Raw genomic sequence first — 22855 nt, forward strand, 5'->3', positions numbered from 1 at the left:
AATAAACCATTTTGAATTACTTCCTACACACAGCTGACGAACAATGTTTCTTTGCTAGCAGGCCAGCATGGTAGCTCGCAAGACCTTACCTTTGTCGCTTTTTACGACATCTCACATTAATAAACCAAAATGGCGGCTCTCTACGCGAACACCAATAAAAAAAGTTACATATTTTGTTTTTTATTAAGGAATTTGAGTGAAAAAATTTTAAAATCAAAATAACTACGCAATAGTTCATCGAAGAGAATTTTAGGTCGCTTTTATTTCACAATATATATTATAAGCTATGAGAAGTAAGTTTCAATAAAAAAAAAACAATTACCGGATACCTAGCTTTAATTGCTTTCAAAATAACAAATCAAATTAACAAAATTTAAGTTAATGGAACAAAATAACGGAATAAGAGAAAAACAATATCGCTCACAAGACACGTCGAATACGATGTTCACCTCACGGCCGCCGCTGCTCGAATGAAAACGAACAACGGTCGCGCGTCCGTTATATAGGGGCTGCCACTACCCCATAATTTTAATAAGCGTCTATGCTAATAATATAATTTTAAGTGTTATTTGTTGTGAAGCTCTCATACCGTAGTTCGTGGAAATAAGAATATATATTTTTTATTATAATCTTTTATTTCTTCCATTTCTGTGACAAACATTTCCAACATACAATCATATTTGGTTCTTCATTATTAATCTATAAAAAATTAACATTATACTTAAAATTAAGTAAGTAAATTATAAACAATGTACACAAATTTACAAGTTAAAATACACATGACTCGTCGAGAAATAAGACTAAAAAAAGTCTGTCAATAATTGACACGACGAGAGCTGACTGACTGACTAATTGAAAACTAAATTTATTGCAACAAAACACATAAGAACGAAAATTAAAGGCGGTATTATCGCTAATGTGTCTTGCAAGCTTCCCAGTGCCGGTAGCAATGCGCGCGCGACGCCGTTTACATCGCGCGTTAATACTATCTATTACTACTAATGTGAAACGGGACGGCGATAGTTTTAACGCGCGTTAAAAACGGCATCGCGCTTGCAATGGTCCAAGACTGAAAAGGGAAAATTCTCTCTTAGACCTCATAAGTGAACTTCATGCTTTATTTCAAATTTCTGGGTCCAACGGTAAGAAGGGCCGTAAGTTGATTTCTCAGAAAAGGAGAGATTTATACATACCTATGTATACATAGGTATATCCTACTAATATTATAAATGCGAAAGTTGGTGAGTATGTCAGGATGTCAGTATGGATGTTTGTTACTCTTTCACGCTAATACTACTGAACTGATTACGATGAAATTTGGTATGTAGGTAGCTGAAGACCCAGAATAACATATAGGCTACTTTTTATCCCGGAGTTCCCGCGGGATTGATTCCACGCGGACGGTGTCGCGGGCGGCCTCTTGTTTTTAATATTTTTGCAAGACTAATTTTCTTAAACGATCATTATTTCTCGACAATTTTAAAATCAATTCAGTCTAGAAAATTCGAGTTTAAAAAAATATTTAACAAACTTATAGAATAATCTTAATTAAATGTCACATATAACTATCGTTCAAACATTCCAACATAAATAATTTACAATTTCAACTACATACATATATTGAAATATGTATTTTTTATTTACAAAGTGAGAAATACGTATTTTACGTAAGGCGAAAGATTATGTGAGTATAAAAATTAAATATTAAAAACATGTCCATTCGTTTATTTCATTTCCGACAGATGCCGCCGCAGTTGTACGTACCACGTAATTGTTTTACTTTCACATACATACATACATACATAAAATCACGCCTCTTTCCCGGAGGGGTAGGCAGAGACTACCTCTTTCCACTTGCCACGATCTCTGCACACTTCCTTCGCTTCATCCACATTCATAACTCTAAACGTTTTACTTTTGGTGAAAATAAAGTTTAAAATACGTCGTTAAGTGTTTAGATTGTGAGACCATACTTACTTACCAATATTGCTACATATTAAATTATTTTTAAATATGTCAAATTTTTTTTATACATACATACATAAAATCACGCCTCTTTCCCGGAGGGGTAGGCAGAGACTACCTCTTATGACTACTATATTTTTTTTTATACCAGCGATGACAATTTAAATCAGTAATCAGATATGTATAAAGGAACGTTACTATTTCGTAGTGCTTTATAAAGGTTATTAGTCATTACTGTAAATTATTAAATCGGTTTTAATCGCTTACAAACTAAATCTAAAATGTTAAGTTTTACCAATATCTACTTATTATGCAACAAAAATTTATAATATTTATGAAAAAAAATTTTGGATTGATATTAAAATGTGTTGGACACAAAAAAAAAATATTTTTTTTTTATGATAAAATGTTAAATCGATTTTCTTATGAAATAGCATCAGTAATATTACAGTAACACACTTAATGACTTGTCAGAATTAAAATAAACAGTTGGACAAGGCATAGTAAGTTAGCAATAAAATAACTTTTTTTTTTACAAAATAGAAATAGTATACTATATGTAATTGTAACATTACATAATTGTAACAAAAAATAATCATGGAAAACTTATTTATGGGAGAAATTTGTTCCAGAAATCTTTAAATAGACGTAGTCTGTTTATTTGTAAAATATTTAAAAATGGGACAAGAGAAACAACGCTACTAAAATGAAATAACATTTGTTCTAAGAGTTTTTCTTATATCTATCTATCTTACATAAACGCGATGTATGTTATCATACATCACGTTTTTACTCCCTTGCGAGGTAAACAGAGCTAATTGTCTTGAAAAGACTGAATGGCCACGTTCAGCTGTTTGGCTTTAAGATAGAATTGAGATTCAAATAGTGACAGTTTGCTAGCCCATCGCCTAAAAGAAAAATCCCAAGTGTATAAGCATATTGGAAATAAAGATTTTTTCAATTTTCAATTTTTCAATATTCCATAAGCGACGGGCTAGCAACCTCAAACAGCTGAACGTGGCCTATCAGTCTTTTCGAGACTATTGGCTCTGTCTACCCCGCAAGGGATATAGACGTGATCATATATGTATATATATATATGTAATTAATTATCAGTATTAATTACACATATATATATATACGTAGACAGAGCTTAACCGTCTTGGAAGACGGTTAAGCTCTGTCTACCCCGCAAGGGCCACGTCACCATATATATATGTACGTATCAAAACTCACTCCTCATCACTGTCCGCTACGGCAACGACAAACGACTTATCTTCCACTCTCTTCACCATGACACCGACCGATGATGGATTCTGAACTTTTATTTTATCATCCATTCTTCCCGTTACATTGTGTAACACGGGTAGCGGAAGAACTTTGCCGGTCAGTCGGGAGTAAACGTGCACGGGCACTTTGAGCAGGAGCAAATGCTGAAACGATTGGTTGTCGTGGACGGCGAACCATATCTGTAAGGGAGATTATGTGGATTTTTTACATATATATATATATATGATCATGTCTATATCCCTTGCGGGTTAGACAGGGCTAACGGTCTTGAAAATACTGATAATTTATTACATTTATTTATATATGACGGCCTCTGTGGCGCAGCGGTAGTACGCTTGTCTGAGACACCGAAGGTCCCGGGTTCGAATCCCGGCCAGGGCATGATGAGAAACTTTTTCTGATTGTCCTGGGTCTTGGATGTTTATCTATATAAGTATTTATTATAAAATATAGCATCGTTGAGTTAGTATCTCGTAACACAAGTCTTGAACTTACTTCGAGGCTGACTCAATCTGTGTAAATAATTGTCACGTATATATTTATCCATTCACTCACTCATTCATTCACTAGAATAGAATAGAATACATTTATTTTCAAAATTGGATACATGGTACCACTTATTGACGTCACATAACTTAAATCTAACTATAACTACTACCGCTTCCAAAGCGCATGTGTAGAAGAAGCGGCGGAACAAACTACACTCTCACACACATTCATAAAATTAAATACGAATATTCCGTCAAATGCTCACCTTGGAATAAACCAGCGGGTCTGCGCACAGTTTCCTGAACCAATGGCGGTCCACAAATATATCGTCCGGTATTGTGACGCCGCCGACCGCGCTCGAGCCTGTGTCATTGACATACATACATACATAAAATCACGCCTCTTTCCCGGTGGGGTAGGCAGAGACTACATATATCCACTTGACATTGACATATAATAAATAAATTTATTCATTGTTCTACTTCATCATACATATATTTTGACGGCCTCTGTGGCGCAGCGGTAGTGCGCTTGTCTGTGTCACCGGAGGTCACGAGTTCGAATCCCGGCCAGAGCATGATGACAAACGAATTTGCTCTGATTTGCCTGGGTCTTGGATGTTTATCTGTATATAAGTGTTTATTATAAAATACAGTATCGTTGAGTTAGTATCACGTAACACAAGTCTCGAATTTACTTCGAGGTTAAATTAAAGTTCTGTCAATAATCGCGAAGAAATTAACGCGTTCAGCCAATAGCAGCGAAGAATCTAAATCGCGATTACAAAGATTTCACGGATTGGAGCTATATATACAACCTCCGACACAACATCGTCTGCCGCACGGTTCCCCAGGCATAACACCTAGCCTGGCGGAAGATCTTCCCTTTGGTGGCGGTCGAGCCGAATCATCGCTCCCGCTACATTGTCAATTACATACATACATATAATCACGTCTATATCCCTTGCGGGGTAGACACGAGCCAACAGTCTCGATAGACCGAATGGCCACGTTCAGCTATTTGGCTTTAAGATAGAATTGAGATTCAAATAGCGACAGGTTGCTAGCCCATCATCTAAAAGGAGAATCCCAAGTTTATAAGCCTATCCGTGTTAACCGCCTTTTACGACATCCATGGGAAAACGAGATGTAATGGTTCTGTTCTTTTTTTTATTGGTGCCGGGAACCACACGGCACATACTCACCTGCATTACTATCATCATCGATAATAATTCTGAATGTTTCCTCAACCGGCCCGAGCGTCCAGTACGTGGGGTTAATTATAGGAAGTTTCAAATTGGTCACTATTAGATGGTCGGCGCTGATCTGTTTATAAAGAAAAAAAAAACAATCATACATACAGTCACGTCTTGCGGGGTAGACAGAGCCAACAGTCTTGAAAAAGAAATTAATCATACATACAGTCACATCTTGCGGGGTAGACAGAGCCAACAGTCTTGAAAATAAAAAACAATCATACATACAGTCATGTCTTGCGGGGTAGACAGAGCCAACAGTCTTGAAAAAACTGATAGGATAGGCCGCGTTCAGCTATTTGGCTTAATGACAGAATTGAGATTCAAACAGTGACAGGTTGTTAGTCCGTCGTCTTGAAAGATGAATCCCAAGTTTGTAAGCCTATCCCTTAGTCGCCTTTTACGACATTTATGGGGAAAAAATGGAGTGGTCTTATTTTTTTTTTATTGGTACCGGGAACCACATCGCATAGGTAAAATGTTTTTTTTATTAAGTTTGAAGTAAATAAAAAAAAATCTTATTCAGAAACTGGTGTGGAAAATGGCCGGGCATGTAACAAACTCTCTCGTATCTCGTAACACAAGTCTCGAACTTACTTCGAGGCTAACTCAATCTGTTTAATTTGTCCCGTATATATTTATTTATTGCCGTGGGGTTGACGGCCTCTGTGGCGCAGCGGTAGTACGCTTGTCTGTGACACCGGAGGTCCCGGGTTCGAATCCCGGCCAGGGCATGATGAGAAACGAAATTCTTTTAATTGTCCTGGGTCTTGGATGTTTATCTATATAAGTATAAGTATTCATTATAAAATATATTGTATCGTTGAGTTAGTATCTCGTAACACAAGTCTCAAACTTACTTCGCGGCTAACTCAATCTGTATAAAAAATAATTGTCACTTATACATTCACTCACTCACTCACTAACTCATTCATTCATTCACTCACTCATTCACTCACTCATTCATTCATTCACTCACTCATTCGTTCATTCATTTATTTACACGTTACCTTCCACAGGGGCCTGGCTCCGTCCACACACAGAAGCGTCAAGTTAGTGACGTCCCTGTCCGCTATAAATTCGGACACGCTGACAGCTCGCGATGAAAACTGATCGCGCATTATTCCATTGGCTTGTAAATCGGCTGCAAATAATATATAAATATATATATATATTTATATATATAAATAATTATATAAGACTTTATTGCACAAATTTAATTTAAAAATAAAATTGCGTACGTAAATACATATACAAGTACCCGAAACCGCCGAGCTTGCATGAAGAGAGTTATGAATGTGGATGAAGCGAAGGAAGTGTGCAGAGATCGTGGCAAGTGGAAAGAGGTAGTCTCTGCCTACCCCTCCGGGAAAGAGGCGTGATTTTATGTATGTATGTATGTAAATACATATACAATCACGTCTATATCCGTTGCGGGGTAGACACGAGCCAAGAGTCTCACGATGTAGTTTTTTTGCCTCATATGTAAGAGCATTGGTTAGCATTAAAACTAAAGTTTGTGACTCAGTTAAGAATAATTTATTGGTACGGTCGCTTGGAGATACATTTGAATTTGAATATTGGCATGATTTTATGAAATTCCCGTGGGAATTTACCTTTCTATCAGCAATATACTACAATCAAAAAGAAAGATTTTTAATTTAGAATCTTACGAAATTTATAAACTTCATAGACTTGCGGTTTTTGTTATTTTCCTGTGACATACATATAATTACGTCTATATCCTTTGAGGAGTAAACAGAGCCAACAGTCTTTGAAAAGACTGGTAGGCCAAATGAGCTGTTTGGCTTAATGATAGAATTGACATTCAAATAGTGACAGGTTGCTAGCCCATCGCCAGAAAGAAGAATCCCAAGTTTATAAGCCTATCCTTTAGTCGCCTTTTACGACATCCATAAGAAAGATATGGGAGTGGTCCTATTCTTTTTTTCTATTGGTGTCGGGAACCACACGGCACATACATACATACATAAAATCACGCTTCTTTCCCGGAGGTGTAGGCAGAGACTACCTCTTTCCACTTGCCACGATCTCTGCACACTTCCTTCGCTTCATCCACATTCATAACTCTCCTTATGCAAGCTCGGCGGTTTCGGGTACTCTCGACCCTTTACCAGGACGTCCTTAATTTGATCAAGACACGTTCGTCTAGGTCTTCCCACTCCGACCTTTTCCTCCTATATATCAAATAATGAGAAACTCTTATCAAAATATTGCATTGTCATCGGTCCTTGATACGTGTGCAAAGTTCCAAGTTGATCAGACATTTAGAAACCAGTGAAAATTAAGCTCAAAGATTCCGTTACATACATACATACAACCCAAGCTAATAAAAGCGTAGTAAAAAAATGCATTACGTTTATTTTCTTGACGGCTTGTGGACTCCAATTGTACCGGAATCTGATTACTGGAAATATGCGATTTCTCAGTAGACTTGGAGCATTGAGATGTTTCCTGAAAAAATATTTTTTTTTACATAGGTACAAAGGTTCCGTATTTATTTATTTTTGACGGCCTCTGTGGCGCAGCGGTAGTGCGCTTGTCTGTGACACTGGAGGTCCCGGGTTCGAATCCCGGCCAGGGTATGATGAGAAACGAACTTTTTCTGATTGGCCTGGGTCTTGGATGTCTATCTATATCAGTATTTATTATAAAATATAGTATCTTTGAGTTAGTATCTCGTAACACAAGTCTCGAACTTACTACGAGGCTAACTCAAACAGTGTAATTTGTCCCGTATATATTTATATTATATTATGTCACTAATGTTAAGCACGCTGTGCGCACTAATTTGTTGCTTTTCAACAGCCATGAATCTTTGATATATGTATTAAGACATTTTATGTTGTAAAACTGTTTTGTGTGCCAATAAATAAATAAATACGAGATCAAAGTAATTATATGTATGTATGTAAAAAGCTTACCTCAGCCGACAAGGATCTGATGTCGCTTATAACAGGGAAGCCAGTCTCATGAGTGCTGCACATAAAAGGCATAGGCGCCCCTCTAGGTTTACTTCCGTCATCATTATCATCAAGAAATATATCTTTGTGCGGTTCTCCCAGAAGCTTCTTTATTGGCACCAATTTCAGAAAAGATTTAGGCTCAGATTTAACTTTTGTATCGTCATTTCGTGTATAATTTTCTTGATCAGTCTTAACTTTCGTGTTATTAACATCAGTGTTTGCGTTTGTTATTGAATCTTTCTCGTTAGGAATAACGTTATTTGTGTTAACGTCGAAATTATCCGTTTCGTTACTATCGTTAATTTTGCTATGATTGATATGATCAATTTTAATATTAATTAGTTTATTTTCTTCATCCGCCTTTTTAAGATTATCAAAGGAATCTTCAAATTTTGAATCACTTTGATTTTTTGTATCTGCATTATCAATAACAATTCTATCTAACGTCAAATCTTCGTCGCGACTTATTGATGGAATTGAGAAAACATTAGCGATTTGTGGTCCAATTTCTAGACGTTTCCCAGACGAGTCATTTATAAGTTCGGAATTTTGTGATGTAACACTATCCTCGGAACAATTTATACCATCGTCGATGTAAAGGTCGTCGTTATCTGAATCCACGTATTCATCTCCAGAGTTAACCGGTTTATTGAGATTAACATCTTCTTTACTAAGACTTGTATCACAATTTGTTCCTAGAACTGATTGTACTTTAACTATCTGTGATGCTCGTTCAGTATCAATGTTTGAATCTTTATCATTAGAGTTGCTATCGTCATTGCTTTTCACCTCATCACTTGAATCGTCAAGGTCTATACTGATCGGTACAGATGTTACGTGTTTAATTTGCGGTACATTTTTCAAGGTTTGTGATTTTTTCGTTAATACATTTATCATATTTGCGACCATAGGTCCTATTTCCATCACTTTTAAATTATTCTTTGAGTTTGGTTTAGGATTTACTTCGGGATTGGTTCTCATTACTTTAATCGGAGGGTTATATTGTTGCTTTTTAAGAGAGGCGCCTTTTTTTGATTTATTCACAACAGTTTCAAGTTTATCGCTACCATCTTTTTCTCTCGTATCAAGCTTCACTTCTTCATCGCTGTCACTCAAAGATATGACGTCTTCAAATTTGCGTTTCTTTCTCGAATTGCGTTTAACTTTTTTACTAGGTCCATCAATATTTGATTTGTTACCGTTAGTATGTTTTTTTGATCGCATGATCTTTTTAGGTTTACGCGAAAGGGTAGCTCCGAATGAATTTGTACTCGTAACAGACGGCATTAAAAGGCTTCTGCTGGACGAATTAGTTTGAGAATTTATTTTTACACGAATCGTTTTAATATTAGCTTCATCTCGTTTAGTTTTAAGTTTATCAGCCGCTCTGACATTTAATTTTGTAAGTGGCGTTAACTCCGGCGCCTGAACTAGCATACCTGAATTGTCACTCTGGAATATTACATAAAACGGAGCGTTTGAATTATCTACGAATACATTATCAACTTCAGCTCTTCCTTCTTCTGAAAGCGTTACGATTTCGCGATTATCAGAATTAGAGTTCGAATCATCATCAATGGTGATAATTTCTTGATTTTTCACATCACTACCATCTTTATCTGTTTTTTTGTGAAGTAAAGCTTGTTTCTGTTCTGATATAGTTTTCGAATGAGACGGGACGCGTTTGTAAATAGGTGTCAAGTCGAAAAATCTGTTGTTCATTGTTTTTTGCCGTTGCCATTCCTCGTTTTGTGATTGTAAATCTTCGGGTGTGATTGTAAGTCTTCGCTTCTTGTGTTCAGTTACCTGTAGGAAATTTCAGTTTTACTTTTTAAGTTAGCGATTATTCTTCATCCATACATACATACATACATATGGTCACGTCTATATTCCTTGTGGGCTAGACAGAGCCAACAGTCTTGAAAAGACTGAATGGCCACGTTCAGCTATTGGGCTTAACGATAGAATTGAGATTCAAATAGGTGACAGGATGCTAGCACATCGCCTAAAAAAGAATCCCAAGTTTGTAAGCCTATCCTTTAGTCGCCTTTTACGACATCCATGGGAAAGAGATGGGAGTGGTCCTATTCTTTTTTTGTATTAGTGCCGGGAACCACACGGCACTTTATCCACATGTCGCTAAAACTCAATGGAGGCATTAAATCCGCTTATAAACCTCAACATTCTGGAGAGGAGCGCGTGTGATCATGATTCTGGATTGGGTGAGTCAGGTTTTCACACGAAGCGACTCCCGTCTGATCTCCGCAACCTTTGCAGGGGAACCTAACTCATATTGGATCATGGTTGCACATCCAGTTGCCTGAATGTGCGGTTGTTAAAGTTTTCCCTCACCGTTAGCACTGAAACTAATGTACATAGCCCAGAAAGAGTCATCGGTAGGTACCCAGCCGAGGTAGGATTCCCTCACCGTTAGCACACAAACTAATGTAGGTACATGGCCCAGAAAGAGTCATCGGTACACGGCCGAGGTGGGATCGAACCTGTGTACATAGGCCCAGAAAGAGTCATCGGTAGGTACCCAGCCGAGGTAGGATCCCCTCACCGTTAGCACACAAACTAATGTAGGTACATGGCCCAGAAAGAGTCATCGGTACACGGCCGAGGTGGGATCGAACCTGTGTACATAGGCCCAGAAAGAGTCATCGGTAGGTACCCAGCCGAGGTAGGATTCCCTCACCGTTAGCACACAAACTAATGTAGGTACATGGCCCAGAAAGAGTCATCGGTACACGGCCGAGGTGGGATCGAACCTGTGCCTATATGCATTTTAACCGGGGAAGAGTTTGTTTGTTTGAACGCGCTAATCTCAGGAACTACTAGTTCGAATTGAAAAATTATTTTTGTGTTGAATAGACCATTTATCGAGGAAGGCTTTAGGCTATATAACATCACGTTGCAACTATAAGGAGCGAAGAAATAATGGAAAAAGTGGAAAAAAACCGGGTTAAATTATTCACCCTTGATGATTGATGGCCCCAATCATCAATGATGACCAAAATAACTATTCCACGCGGACAAAGTCGCGGGCACAGCTAGTGTCTACATAGAATCTTAAATGAAAACCAATATCTATATAACAAACAAACAACTTACCGATTTTTCTTTATATCTTCCTTTTTTTTTCTCTTTCAGAGGGCAATAAGCCGTACAGGGCGATCTGAAATAAAATCAATTATTTATTGCATCATGCGTGATAACTAAGTAATAGAAGGAAATATGCAGAGATCGTGGCAAGAGGTAGTCTCTGACTACCCCTCCGGGAAAGAAGCGTGATTTTATGTATGTATGCGTGATAACTTTTAACGGTAAAAATATAAAACCGCCGCCAATTGATAACCTCCTTTTTTGAAGTCGGTTAAATTTCTAAAACCTTCTCCTATATGTACTAACAATCACTTTTCTGAATACCGCATCAAAATCGGTTCAGCGAAACGCGAGATAATCGTAGAAATGCATACATACAAACAAACATGCATACAGACAGGTCGAACTGAGAACCATCGTTTTTGGAAAGCGGTTAAAAAGTGTACCCGAAACCGCCGAGCTTGCATGAAGAGAGTTATGAATGTGGATGAAGCGAAGGAAGTGTGCAGAGATCGTGGCAAGTGGAAAGTGGTAGTCTCTGCCTACCCCTCTATATTCCATTTTATTGAAGAGATTCGTACTCGCGCGAAAAACTATCGCTGTCCCGTTTAGCGCCGTAATAAAAAGCGAAACAGCGATAGTGTCTTCGCTTTTGAATTACGGCTTCATCCACATTCATAACTCTCTTCATGCAAACTCTTCGGTTTCGGGCACTCTTGACCTGACCTTTCGCTAGAACGTCTCCGATTTGATCTCGAGGTACGTTCGTGCCGTGTGGTTCCCGGCACCAATACAAAAAAGAATAGGACCACTCCATCTCTTTCCCGTGGATGTCGTAAAAGGCGACTAAGGGGTAGGCTTATAAACTTGGAATTCTTTTTTAGGCGATGGGCTAGCAACCTGTCACTATTTGAATCTCAATTCTATCATTAAGCCAAATAGCTGAACGTGGCCAATTCAGTCTTTTCAGGACTGTTGGCTCTGTCTACCCCGCAAGGGATATAGACGTGACCATATCTATGTATGTATGTATGTAACGTTCGTCTAGACTCAAAACATGTCCACTCCAAGCGTTCTCTGTGTAAGAATATGCTTATTCCTTTAGTCGCTATTTACTTACTTCGCTCTCTTTTTGAATGACGTATCAACAGCACCTTGAAGACGTTGCCATTCATTAGCTGTTTCAATCTGAAATGTATTCAACAATTTTAAAAACACTTTTTGACGTGTGGTTTATTTGTTTACTATTGAATAGTACCACGCCATATATTTTCCATTGATGTCGTAAAAGGCGACTAAGACATAGGCTTGTAAACTTGGGATTCTTCTTTTAGGCGACGGGATTAGAAAACTGTCACTATTTGAATCTCAATTCTAGAGTTAAGCCAAACAGCTGAACGTGGCCATTCAGTATTTTCAAGACTGTTGGCTCTGTCTACCCCGCAAAGGATATAGACGTGATTTTATGAATGAATGAATGAATTAATAGGGAATTTGAATACAATAAAAATGCTTACGGATAATTCTTGTAGGACATTTTCAATTTCGCCTTCCATGACCTCCAAATCTGTCAAACAAATTGATACCTAAATTACAATAATATGTACATAATAACATATAAAACTTGATAAATTACTACAAAAATAAATGTAAAAACTTCAATCTATACTTATATTATAAAGCTTAAGAGTTTGTTTGTTTGTTTGAAAAACCAGTAGTTCCTGAGATTAGCGCAATCTCAGGTACTACTGGTTCGAATTGAAAAATTATTTTTTCGTTGAATAGACCATTTATCGAGGAAGGCTTTAGGCTATATAACATTACGCTGCAACTATAAGGAGCGAAGAAATAATGAAAAAGGGGAAATAAACGGTGAAAATCATTCATCCTTGAGGGCTTCAATGATGCCCAAAATAACTGTTCCACGCGGACGAAGTCGCGGGCGCAGCTATTTGAACGCGCTAATGTTCCTGAGCGCAGATTAACAAACAAACAAACTCTTCAGCTTTATAATATTAGTATAGATGTTCAATAAAGCCAAATAGCTGAACGTGGCCTATCAGTCTTTACAAGACTGTAGGCTCTGTCTACCCCGCAAGGGATATAGACGTGATTATATGTATGTATGTATGTAGATGTTCAATAATATAGTAATTTTAAACTGATTCTTTCTCTCCTTCTATCTTCTGCAGGAATAACTAAATTTGTAACTATACTTCCTACACGTCCACTCACCTTGCGCACACGCCGGTGTGGTGTTGGTGGTGGTGAAGGCGTTGGTTAGGCTGTTGGTGGTGGTGGTGAAGCTAGTGGTGAGACTGGTGGTGAGGCTAGTGGTGAAGCTGGTGGTGAGGCTAGTGGTGAGGCTGTTGGTGAAGCTGGTGAGGGTGGTAGTGTCGTTGGTGGTGAGACTGGTGGTGAAGCTGTTGGTGAGGCTGTTGGTTGTGGTGGTGAAGCTGGTGGTGAGGGTGGTGGTGGTGAGCGGCGCCACGTGCGCGGTGGGCGCGCGGTGCCTCCTCAGGCTGCCGCGGTCGGGGAGCTCTACCCTGCGGACTGGATTCGTTTCCAGCGGCACCTGCGATATCAATACAAATAACATTACATATTGTCACGTCTACATACCTTGCGGGGCAGACAGAGCCGACATTCTCGATAAGACTAATAGGCCACGTTCAGCTGTTTGGCTTAATGATGGAATTGAGATTCATATGAAATGACAGATTGCTGGCACATCGCTTGAAAGAGGAATCTCACGTTTGCAACCTTATCCCTTAGTCGCCTTTTACGAAATCCATGAGAAAGAGATGGAGTGGTCCTATTCTTTTTCTACTGGTGCCGGGAACCGCACGGCACACGGTATAAATGTAAACTTACCTTAACTTTCTCCAAGCACAATTTGACAGGTTTACACAACTTCAACATGTCATCTATATTGCTGATAGGAGTTATTTCGTGAACACGATCACAATTAAAATCATTTTCATCGTCACTGTTATGTTGATTTTCAATTAAAAGTTCGTAATCTTTTTCCGTATATGTAGTTTTTAATTTTTTCAATGTTTTCGTACCTATATCTTCATCAGTACTTTCATCTGTATCAATAATGTTATAATATTTCTCAAAAGTTTTATTTTTATCAATATTCTTATTATGTTCCTCGTTTTTGTTCAATTTTCTTTTGACACTTTTAAAGTTAACGTCTTCATAATAATTGTCTGTTAAGGTGATGTTTTCAGCGCCATTTTTAAACTCTTCATCTGTATTTTTGTTATTACCTGTCCAATCATTAGTATCGGTCTTAATTTTACGTATCTCAATAGGTTTATGATTAACTTCATTCAATTCTTTCGTTATATTTTCAATAACTTGCGTTGTTTGAATATTATTTTCATCAATTTGTGTATCTTTATTAGTTTTATTTGAACTAGAATTTTTATCACGCAACAACAACTCCAATAAACAATTATTCGAACTTGTTTCATTTTCAGGAATTCTATATATATCTGTCCTTTGTAAATTACTAGAATTAATTACATTATTTTTGATACAGTTATTAGTAATTCCTCCATTAGGTGAATCTGAATCGGCAGTTTTAACGTGAGTTGTATTATTTTTAATTGTGTCTAACTCCATATCACGGCTACCTTCACTATCATAATTAGATTCTTTATTTAAATGATTTTTATAGGAGTTTCTTTCATTATAAGTTTTGTTTATATCTCCGTCTGTTAGTATACTCGCGAAATCTTCTTTATTAATTGAACCGTCGCTGTCACTTCCACTTTCGTGTTCAGCTTTGACATTCATTTTATCACCATCTGACACACTGTCTTCTTCGAATTTGATTTTATGCCCTATATTTGTGACTTTAGAAGTTTTAAAATTATTTCTTATTGTCTCTTGCGAGTCCTTTTCTTTTTTCACAACAAGATCGCATATTATTTTCGTTTTCAAATCTGCGAAATTAGGTCTTGATGTACATATTCCTGGTTCAACATCGGAAATATTTTTCATGCGTTTTTCAGGTATATTTTTATTGGAAAAGGTATTTTTCATAGTATCAGATATTATAGATTGTGAGTCATTATTTATATGTATCGGATCGTCGCTTTTCCTTTTGTAATTTATAATTTTATAACCCACTTTACTTATCCTTCTAGTGTTAATGGAATAGTCGATTCTGCGGTTTTTCTTATATGCATCAACTTCGTCAATTTTTGGTAAGTAGATACGAGTGTCCATAATTAGTTTTGGATCTGAAATGTTACGACAATTTCTTTAAATTAATCATGGTTTGTCGCGACTATTCTACGTCACTCGCCATCAGCCAATAACAGAGAAGATTCTAAATCGCACAAGCAAAGTTTCCAAGGTTCGGAGCCTAATTACGAACTGCGACTTAAAATCGTTGGTGGCAGGTCGAGCCCGAAATATCATTCCCGCTACATGATCCAATATAATACTCTTACTGCTTGACTAACTGACTGATTGACAGACAACACTATAACCGAAACTGCTGTGCTATTTCATTGAATAAATATTACTTGGGAACGGAAATGAGATTTTTCGGCTGAGCATAAATCAAATTTATTGTTTAGTATAAAATTATTGAGTTATTAATATTTTTACTTACCAATAGCATTTTCATTAATTTCTTTGTCATCTTCATAATTTTTATCGCCCATTTCCAAATCAGTATTGTTAAAATCATTACACATTTTGGACTCCTCACAGGACTCTTTCAAATTACTTCCACTTGTCATGCAAATATTATTAGAACCTCCCTTTTTACTTGTTTCACATTCTCCTCGGTACTTTTCTAGATTGTCTGTTGTATCGACGTTAAGTTCATTTGCATTTTTTGCATTAGCTCCTAAAGTTTTTTCATTCGATTTGTCCAATGATCTTAATAAATTTAAGCCCTCTACTTGATTATTAGAAGCGTTCTCATCTATATTTGTATTTTCATGTATCTTTTCATATTCTTTGAGCACGTTCTTAGCATTATAACTTATATTTCGAAGATGGTTTACATTTTTATCAATATTAATATGTGAATTATCGAGATCAGTTGATTTGAAAAAAGTTCTATTTGGTTTTATTGTATTTAGCTTATTAGATCTACTTAACACCTCATATAAGACTAGGTCTGACTCTTCTATGCTCAAATCAAGATTACTCTTGTTTTCTTCACCAAGGGGTTTAAAATCGTTCATATCGACTGCAGAAATGTTCGTAGGGAATTTCGTCTCATCATCAGAATCGGACAAATGAACAAAAGTTTCGCAAACCCTCGATTTATCAACGTCTTGTTTCACTACTATATCGTCCATCTTATTCAAAATGTCATCCAAGCTGTGATCACTCAAGTATTTTTTAACATCGCTGAGATTAAAAACATTGTTCGTTTGATCTTTGCCTGCCGTATTAGATATGATATCTTCGTTCTCAGAATCTGAGAATATGATAGTCGTTTCCGCATTTTTTGGGTCTATTTTTTGTAGTAAATCTATATCACTATCTTGGTAGTTATTTTGTGGATCAGGTGCTTTGTTTTTATTTAAGGAGTCATAAATTTTACTGCCAATACCGCGAATCACATTAGTTTTTACAGGTAAATTTGTATCTTTTGTAATATGCGGCGGCGTAACTTTCTTGGACTTAAGGCCACTGTTATGTCCATATTTATTTCTATTTGACACCGCCTTCTTCTTTTGGATAATACTGTTCTCTTTTTTATTTGTTGTAACATTTTCTCTTTTGCCGGGGTCAAAATTTAATTTTTTCAATTCTTTCAGATGTTTATCAAACTCCGATTCCAATGTTTCAAATTCACTTTGAATATCTTCTTTATTAATTACGGTATCATTAACAGGTGCCACAGGAACAACAGGACTCACTTTAGAAAAAGTTTTAATGATGGTATCTTTACCTTTTTCATCATAATCAATACAAGGCACGACACTCAATTGAGCGTCGGTTAAATAATTCAACTGATTGTTTAAATCGTCATGCAAATTTGTCACTTCAGTCATCTTCCGCCTTTCGACGTTAGCCGAATTGAGATCTACATCTGGTTTTACGTCAGACTTTTTAAGATTATCATAAGCAAGAGGTTCTAAATCGGGCATGTCCATTTTGGTTAATGGTTCTTTACATTTTGCCGGTTTATTTTCAACTACGACTAGTGGTTTTTCATCGTCACTATCAAAATCTGTGCTTGCATCGTCGGTTTTATCTAGAGGTTCATTTGTTACTGCAATAAATTAAAAGTTTGCAATTTATAATATATCTCACATTAAATAATAACTTGTACTAATACATATAATTAAATTGAATATACACATACAATCATGTATTTATCTCTTACAGGGTTGAATTCGGGGGTGGATTATAAAATTGTAACTAGCGGATTTTTTTACTTGAATGATATTTGACTGCCTCCGTGGCGCAGCGGTAGTGCGCTTGTCTGTGACACTGAAGATCGGATTCGAATTCAGGTCAGGACATGATAAGAATTTTTATAATTGGCCTGGGTTTGGATATTTATCTTATAAGTATTTATTATAAAATATAGTATCGTCGAGTAATTATCTCGTAACACAAGTCTCGTACTTACTGTGAGGGTTAACTCAATCTGAATTATTTGTCCCGAATATATTTATTTATTTTTTGTCCAAAAAATATAATAAAATTTATATATATTTTAGACGACAATAAATGCATACAAAATAAATAGTTTTAGAGACCAATTCAATTACAAATAACCGTTTCTCGTGTTGATCATGCCGAGAAACGTATTAATAAACTTTACAAAAAAAGTAGTGTTAATACATTCATACATACATAAAATCACGCCTCTTTCCCGGAGGGGTAGGCAGAGACTACCTCTTTCCACTTGCCACGATCTCTGCATACTTCTTCATGCAAGCTCGGCGGTTTCGGATACTTAGTGTTAATAACTTTAAAATATACTCACTCTCGTTTCTTTCTTCGTCCGAGCAATAGGCCACATCCGGTACAATTTGCTGAAAGTTAAGTAAAAAAATGTATTGAACGGCCACTGTGGCGCAGCGTAAGTGCGGTTGTCTGTGACACAGTAGGCCCCGGGTTCGAATCCCGGCCAGTGCATGGTGAGAAACGAACTTTCTCCGATTGGTCTGGGTCTTGGATGTTTATCTATATGAAAGTATTTATTTTAAAAAATAGTATCGTTGAGTTAGTATCTCGTAACACAAGTCTTGAACTATTTTTTAAACATAAATATAGTAATAAAAACTCACAATTTTTTTATAAGAGATCAATAATACAAGGTCGAGAAACTGCGAGAAACCACAAAAATATATCGAGAAACTCACCGAAACATCCACGAAATGTGGTTTCCCCTGCCCTCTCAGTATGTGAGGGTACGTCGATGCGATTTCTACTAACAGCGCGTGTACTTTGTGCTCTTTATCGTGCATTCGCTTACGAATATGTTCGCTCGAAAGATTTTTAAGATCACACCAGCGATGTTGCAGCACAATACCTGAGGAGGAGGTTTCGTATTTCCTGGAAATATATAAAAAAATAGTAAACATATAAGATACCTACATATAATCACATCTATGAGCGCGAATTTACAAATCTTACCTGGAATAATTCCTGACCACCTTAGCCCATTTCTCTTTTACATCTTCACCACTCTTCTCTTCAATTTTGTAAATCTTCACAAGAAAATACAAATCCATGAGTGCTGTCACTTGTTCGTCGGATTTAAATGTATGCTGTATAAAAAATATCGACTTTAATGCCAACTATGTATATTATGATAAATGCAAAAGTACGTTTGTTTGTTTGTTACCTCTTCACGGGTATTCTACTGAACTATACACACACATATATAGTCACGTTTATATCCCTTGCGTGGTAGATAGAGCCAACAGTCTTGATAATACTGATAGGCCACGTTCAGCTTTTTGCCTTGATGATAGAAATGAGATTAAAATAGTGACAGGTTGCTAGCCCATCGCCTAAAAGCATCCCGAGTATACAAGACGGAGTGGTCCAATTCTATGTTTTTATTGGTGCCGGGAACGAAGCGAAGGACACGGCACCATGTTTTACCTAAACATGTATGTCCGTTTGTGTAAACTTACATCAGAAACGAGCTGAAAGTCACAGTGCAAGCACTTGAAATCAACGACCGCCCACTCTACGCGGGTCAGGGCTTGGTCGTCCCGCGGTTTGTCGCCCATTTGAGCTAAAATGTGATACTTGTATATTGCTGTTTCCTCCTGGCGGTTCCTGTGTACAAACAAATACACATATATATATATATATATATATATATCTTTCTTCTTCCTCCGGGCTATTTATTTATTTTAAAACTTTATTGAGCATCAAAGGTACAATAGTACATAAGTAAGGTTCCCATGCAAAGGTTGCGCTTAGACGGGGGTTTCATAATGTTAAAACCTAACTCACCTTATCCAGGATCACGGTCATTAGGCTCACCCTGGTCTCCTCTCCGGAAAGGATAAAATGGAATCGGGATCAAAAAAACAAGGAGGACTATAACTTACCACAATCTTTGCAAACACTGATGATTCTTCAAATCCATTAAGTCAGCTACTTTGACGACGACGTCTTGGTTTGGCGTAGTCTTGTAGCGTCTGCAGTGCCTCAACAGTTTCACCACGAACTTGTTCCAAACAACTTGTTCCTTGTGTTTCGGGGGCAGTAGGCCGTTGCACAGTAATCGCTGGAACGGAATCGTAAGTACACAAAAGTCCACAGATTATTTTTATGATTATACTAATAATGTTCAGGAAAAAAGTATGGTCAAGAGTACCCGAAATCGATGAGCTTGCATGAACACAATTGAGATTGTCAAATTTTATTATAGTATGTTATCATTCTAACAATAATGAATATTATTCCTCAATAATATAATAAATACTTGAGATTCATCTTTTAGTCGATGGACTAGCAACCTGTCACTATTCGAATCTCAATTCCATCGCAATGTTATGCAGGAGAACGTGGCCTACGAATCTTTCAATACTGTCCACAACGCAAGGTATACATATAGACGTTATTGTATGTATGTATGTACTCACTTGTATCATTTTCGGCAACAGTTGTAGTTTCTCGTCTACATCTCTGATCCACTGTGGCACCTTCTGACTCTTCAGCGCCAAATCTATGTTGGCATTATTCTGGATGCTTGCCTCCAGGTAACCAAGCACCTGATGGAACGGAAAACAATATCACGTTTTCATAGTGCAGTTGACGTTTGACGATGCTGCAGTGCAGTTTGTCACGGCTTCTTCTGCACTGACGCTTTGGAAGCAGCAGTTAACTCAGTTTTAAGTTATTTATTTGACGTCTACCAATAATGTGGAAGATATGATAATTATTAAGTGATGTTGAAATGTCCCATAATTATGAATTAAAGTTTTAAATTCGAATTTGTGAAGTTGATGTGTTATTGAAGAAAATGCTTCAGTGCAGTTTGATAACGCTTTTTCGCTTCACAATTATCCAAACTTAAAATAGAAATATGGACGAGAGAATACATTGTTACGATTCATTGATTTATATGAAATTTAAACATTAATAATTTCATAAAATAAATAAATAAATACTACAACATTAATATAAATATTTTTGACTCACCTTCCGTTCGCACTGTTTCCTGAATTTGCAACACCAGAAGAGCATAGTACGCGTATGGACGTCCAGATTGAAAGACTTTGCCATCAACTGGAGTGCGGGTATTTTAACCTTTGGTAAAAACAAATTATTTAAACCATATAGCACTTAAAATATTGTACAACAGGTGGACTTAATGCCGTACAACATAAAGTCCGCCTGTTGATGCTGTCTTGGGAAGAAATTTCTTCTAGAAGTGCCTTTGCTAGAGCTGAACGAGGCCCGTCTTTCAAGATGCTGACTCTGTCTTCCTCACAAGGGATAAAGACGTGATTATATCTATACTAATATTATAAAGCTGAAGAGTTTGTTTGTTTGAGCGTGCTCATCTCAGAAACTACTGATTCAAATTGAAAAAATATTTTTGCATTGAATAGACCATTATTGGGAAGCTTTAGACTATTTAACATCATGCTGCTACTATAAGGAGCAAAGAAATAATAGCTGAATGCAATCGTTCAGTCTCTTCACAACTGCTGGCACTATCTTCTCCACAAGGTATATAGACGTGATCATATGAATGTACATCTAATTACATACCTTATATGGAGATTGGGTCCACAGTATTTTCCTTTTGAGAAACTCCTTAGCAAATTTTGGGTACGAAGTAATGCATAACCTCTTTTTACCACGCTCCATTTTTTGTCCTGTAACAAATGTAGGATGTTAAATTTTGAAAAAATCCACTTATTTTGAAATAAATCCACCTTTAGACAATAGCTTTAGTATTGGTTGAATAAGAATTTTGGGTATTTTAATTTAATCAGGTCTTTTTTGTACATAATGTGTTAGCCCTGTTGTTTCTGGCACTCATGAATAGAACCACTCCATATCTTTCCCATAGATGTCATAACATAAAAGGCAACTAAGGGATACACTTAAAAACATGGGATTCCTCTTGTAGGCGACGAGCTAGCAACCTGTCACTATTTTAATCTCAATTATATCTTAAAGCCAAATAGGTGAATGTGGCCTATCAGTCTTTACAAGACTATTGGCTCTGTCTACCTCGCAAGGGATATAGACGTGATTATATGTATGTATGTCATAAAAGACAACCAAGAGATAGGCTTATATACTTGGGATTCCTCTTGAAGGCAATGGGCTAGCGACCTGTCACTATTTGAATGGGAACTAAGAGACTGTTGGCTCTGTCAAACCCACAAGGTATATAGACATGAATATATATCTTCTTCCTCCTGGCTATAGTCTCATTTACATCCTCACTACTCTGGAGAGGAGCCTGGGTTTAGCTCTTAACCATGGAGCCTAGATTGGGTGAGTCAGGTTTTCACATTAAGCAATTCCTATCTGACCTCCGTATCCTTTGCAGGGAAACCTAACTCATATTGGATCACATGGTTACACATCCAGTTGCCTGAATATGCAGGTTTCCTCATGATGTTTTCCCTTACCGGAAGACCTGAATATGTGTATGTACCTATGATGTATGTACAAGTTAGTTTTAAAGCTCTCTTAAAAACGACTGTATAACCCAAAGCATTGTAGTCCGTACCTACTGCCCAAAAATCTTAAAAGCTATGTTAGAAAAGATGGTTTAGTGTGTATTTAAACATATTTAACAAAACAAAAACATGGTACACGATGTTTTGGCACTCTGATGCTTCACAAACCTTATTTAGATAAACGCCAACGAATATAAAAAGTAGGTATTATTCATTTGAAACTTTGCATACACAAGTTTTGAAGTGATTGCATATAAATTTATCCTTCATTCAATATGAATTTCAGGAAATAAACCATTTTACAAAATCAATCACGACATTTACATGACATTTCACAAACAACATAGGTACTAGCAGTATCTCTATTTTCTGCAAACAACTCATTGACTCATTGTCATTTTGTCATTGTCGTCAATAATATCAAGTCAAAATCAAAGTCAAATTTAAAATTTGACACAAACAAAGTGTTGCCAACTGTCTCCAACGAGGAGGCGCTTTAATTTAATTCCCGGAAAAGTGCTAGATTGCCAAAAATCCTAAAATGTTCTATGAAATCCATGTTTATGTAGCGGTGTTTTTTGAAAAAGGGGTAGATTAATGAA

At 36.8% G+C, this 22855-nt stretch overlaps 1 protein-coding gene across 2 annotated transcripts; it reads right to left on the minus strand.

Annotated features, from left to right (window-relative positions):
• Positions 1-410: 410 nt before the first annotated feature.
• LOC106135373 (uncharacterized) lies at positions 411-22590 on the minus strand. Of its 2 annotated transcripts, XM_060952679.1 has the most exons (21): positions 22422-22590; positions 21328-21434; positions 20752-20859; positions 20193-20321; positions 19656-19834; positions 19230-19377; positions 18724-18857; positions 18450-18642; positions 18071-18119; positions 15725-17347; positions 13966-15347; positions 13327-13666; positions 12609-12658; positions 12212-12279; positions 11101-11164; positions 7945-9792; positions 7378-7474; positions 6010-6143; positions 4949-5069; positions 4010-4107; positions 411-3434 (listed from the first exon to the last, which is right to left on the minus strand). In XM_060952679.1, exons 2-21 carry the CDS (start codon positions 21424-21426, stop codon positions 3198-3200), a joined length of 7101 nt encoding a protein of 2366 aa, XP_060808662.1. In that variant the 5' UTR covers positions 21427-21434; positions 22422-22590; the 3' UTR covers positions 411-3197. The 2 variants fall into 2 exon arrangements, 1 of the variants encoding a protein (XP_060808662.1); XR_009657474.1 differs by lacking the exons at positions 411-3434; positions 6010-6143.
• Positions 22591-22855: the final 265 nt, after the last annotated feature.

Source organism: Amyelois transitella, chromosome 29 (genome assembly GCF_032362555.1).
Source record: "Amyelois transitella isolate CPQ chromosome 29, ilAmyTran1.1, whole genome shotgun sequence".
Lineage (NCBI taxonomy): Eukaryota > Metazoa > Arthropoda > Insecta > Lepidoptera > Pyralidae > Amyelois > Amyelois transitella.

What these genes read in the sequence shown, in the direction of transcription:
- LOC106135373 (XM_060952679.1), bottom strand. Translation starts at nt 21,426, where the DNA reads ATGGAGCGTGGTAAAAAGAGGTTATGCATTACTTCGTACCCAAAATTT. An exon ending in GGAAACAGTGCGAACGGAAG is followed by an intron (nt 20,322 to 20,751) that starts GTGAGTCAAAAA and finishes CCGTTCCATCAG; the next exon opens with GTGCTTGGTTACCTGGAGGC. An exon ending in AAGCCGTCAAGAAAATAAAC is followed by an intron (nt 6,144 to 7,377) that starts GTAATGCATTTT and finishes TATTATTTGCAG; the next exon opens with CCGATTTACAAGCCAATGGA.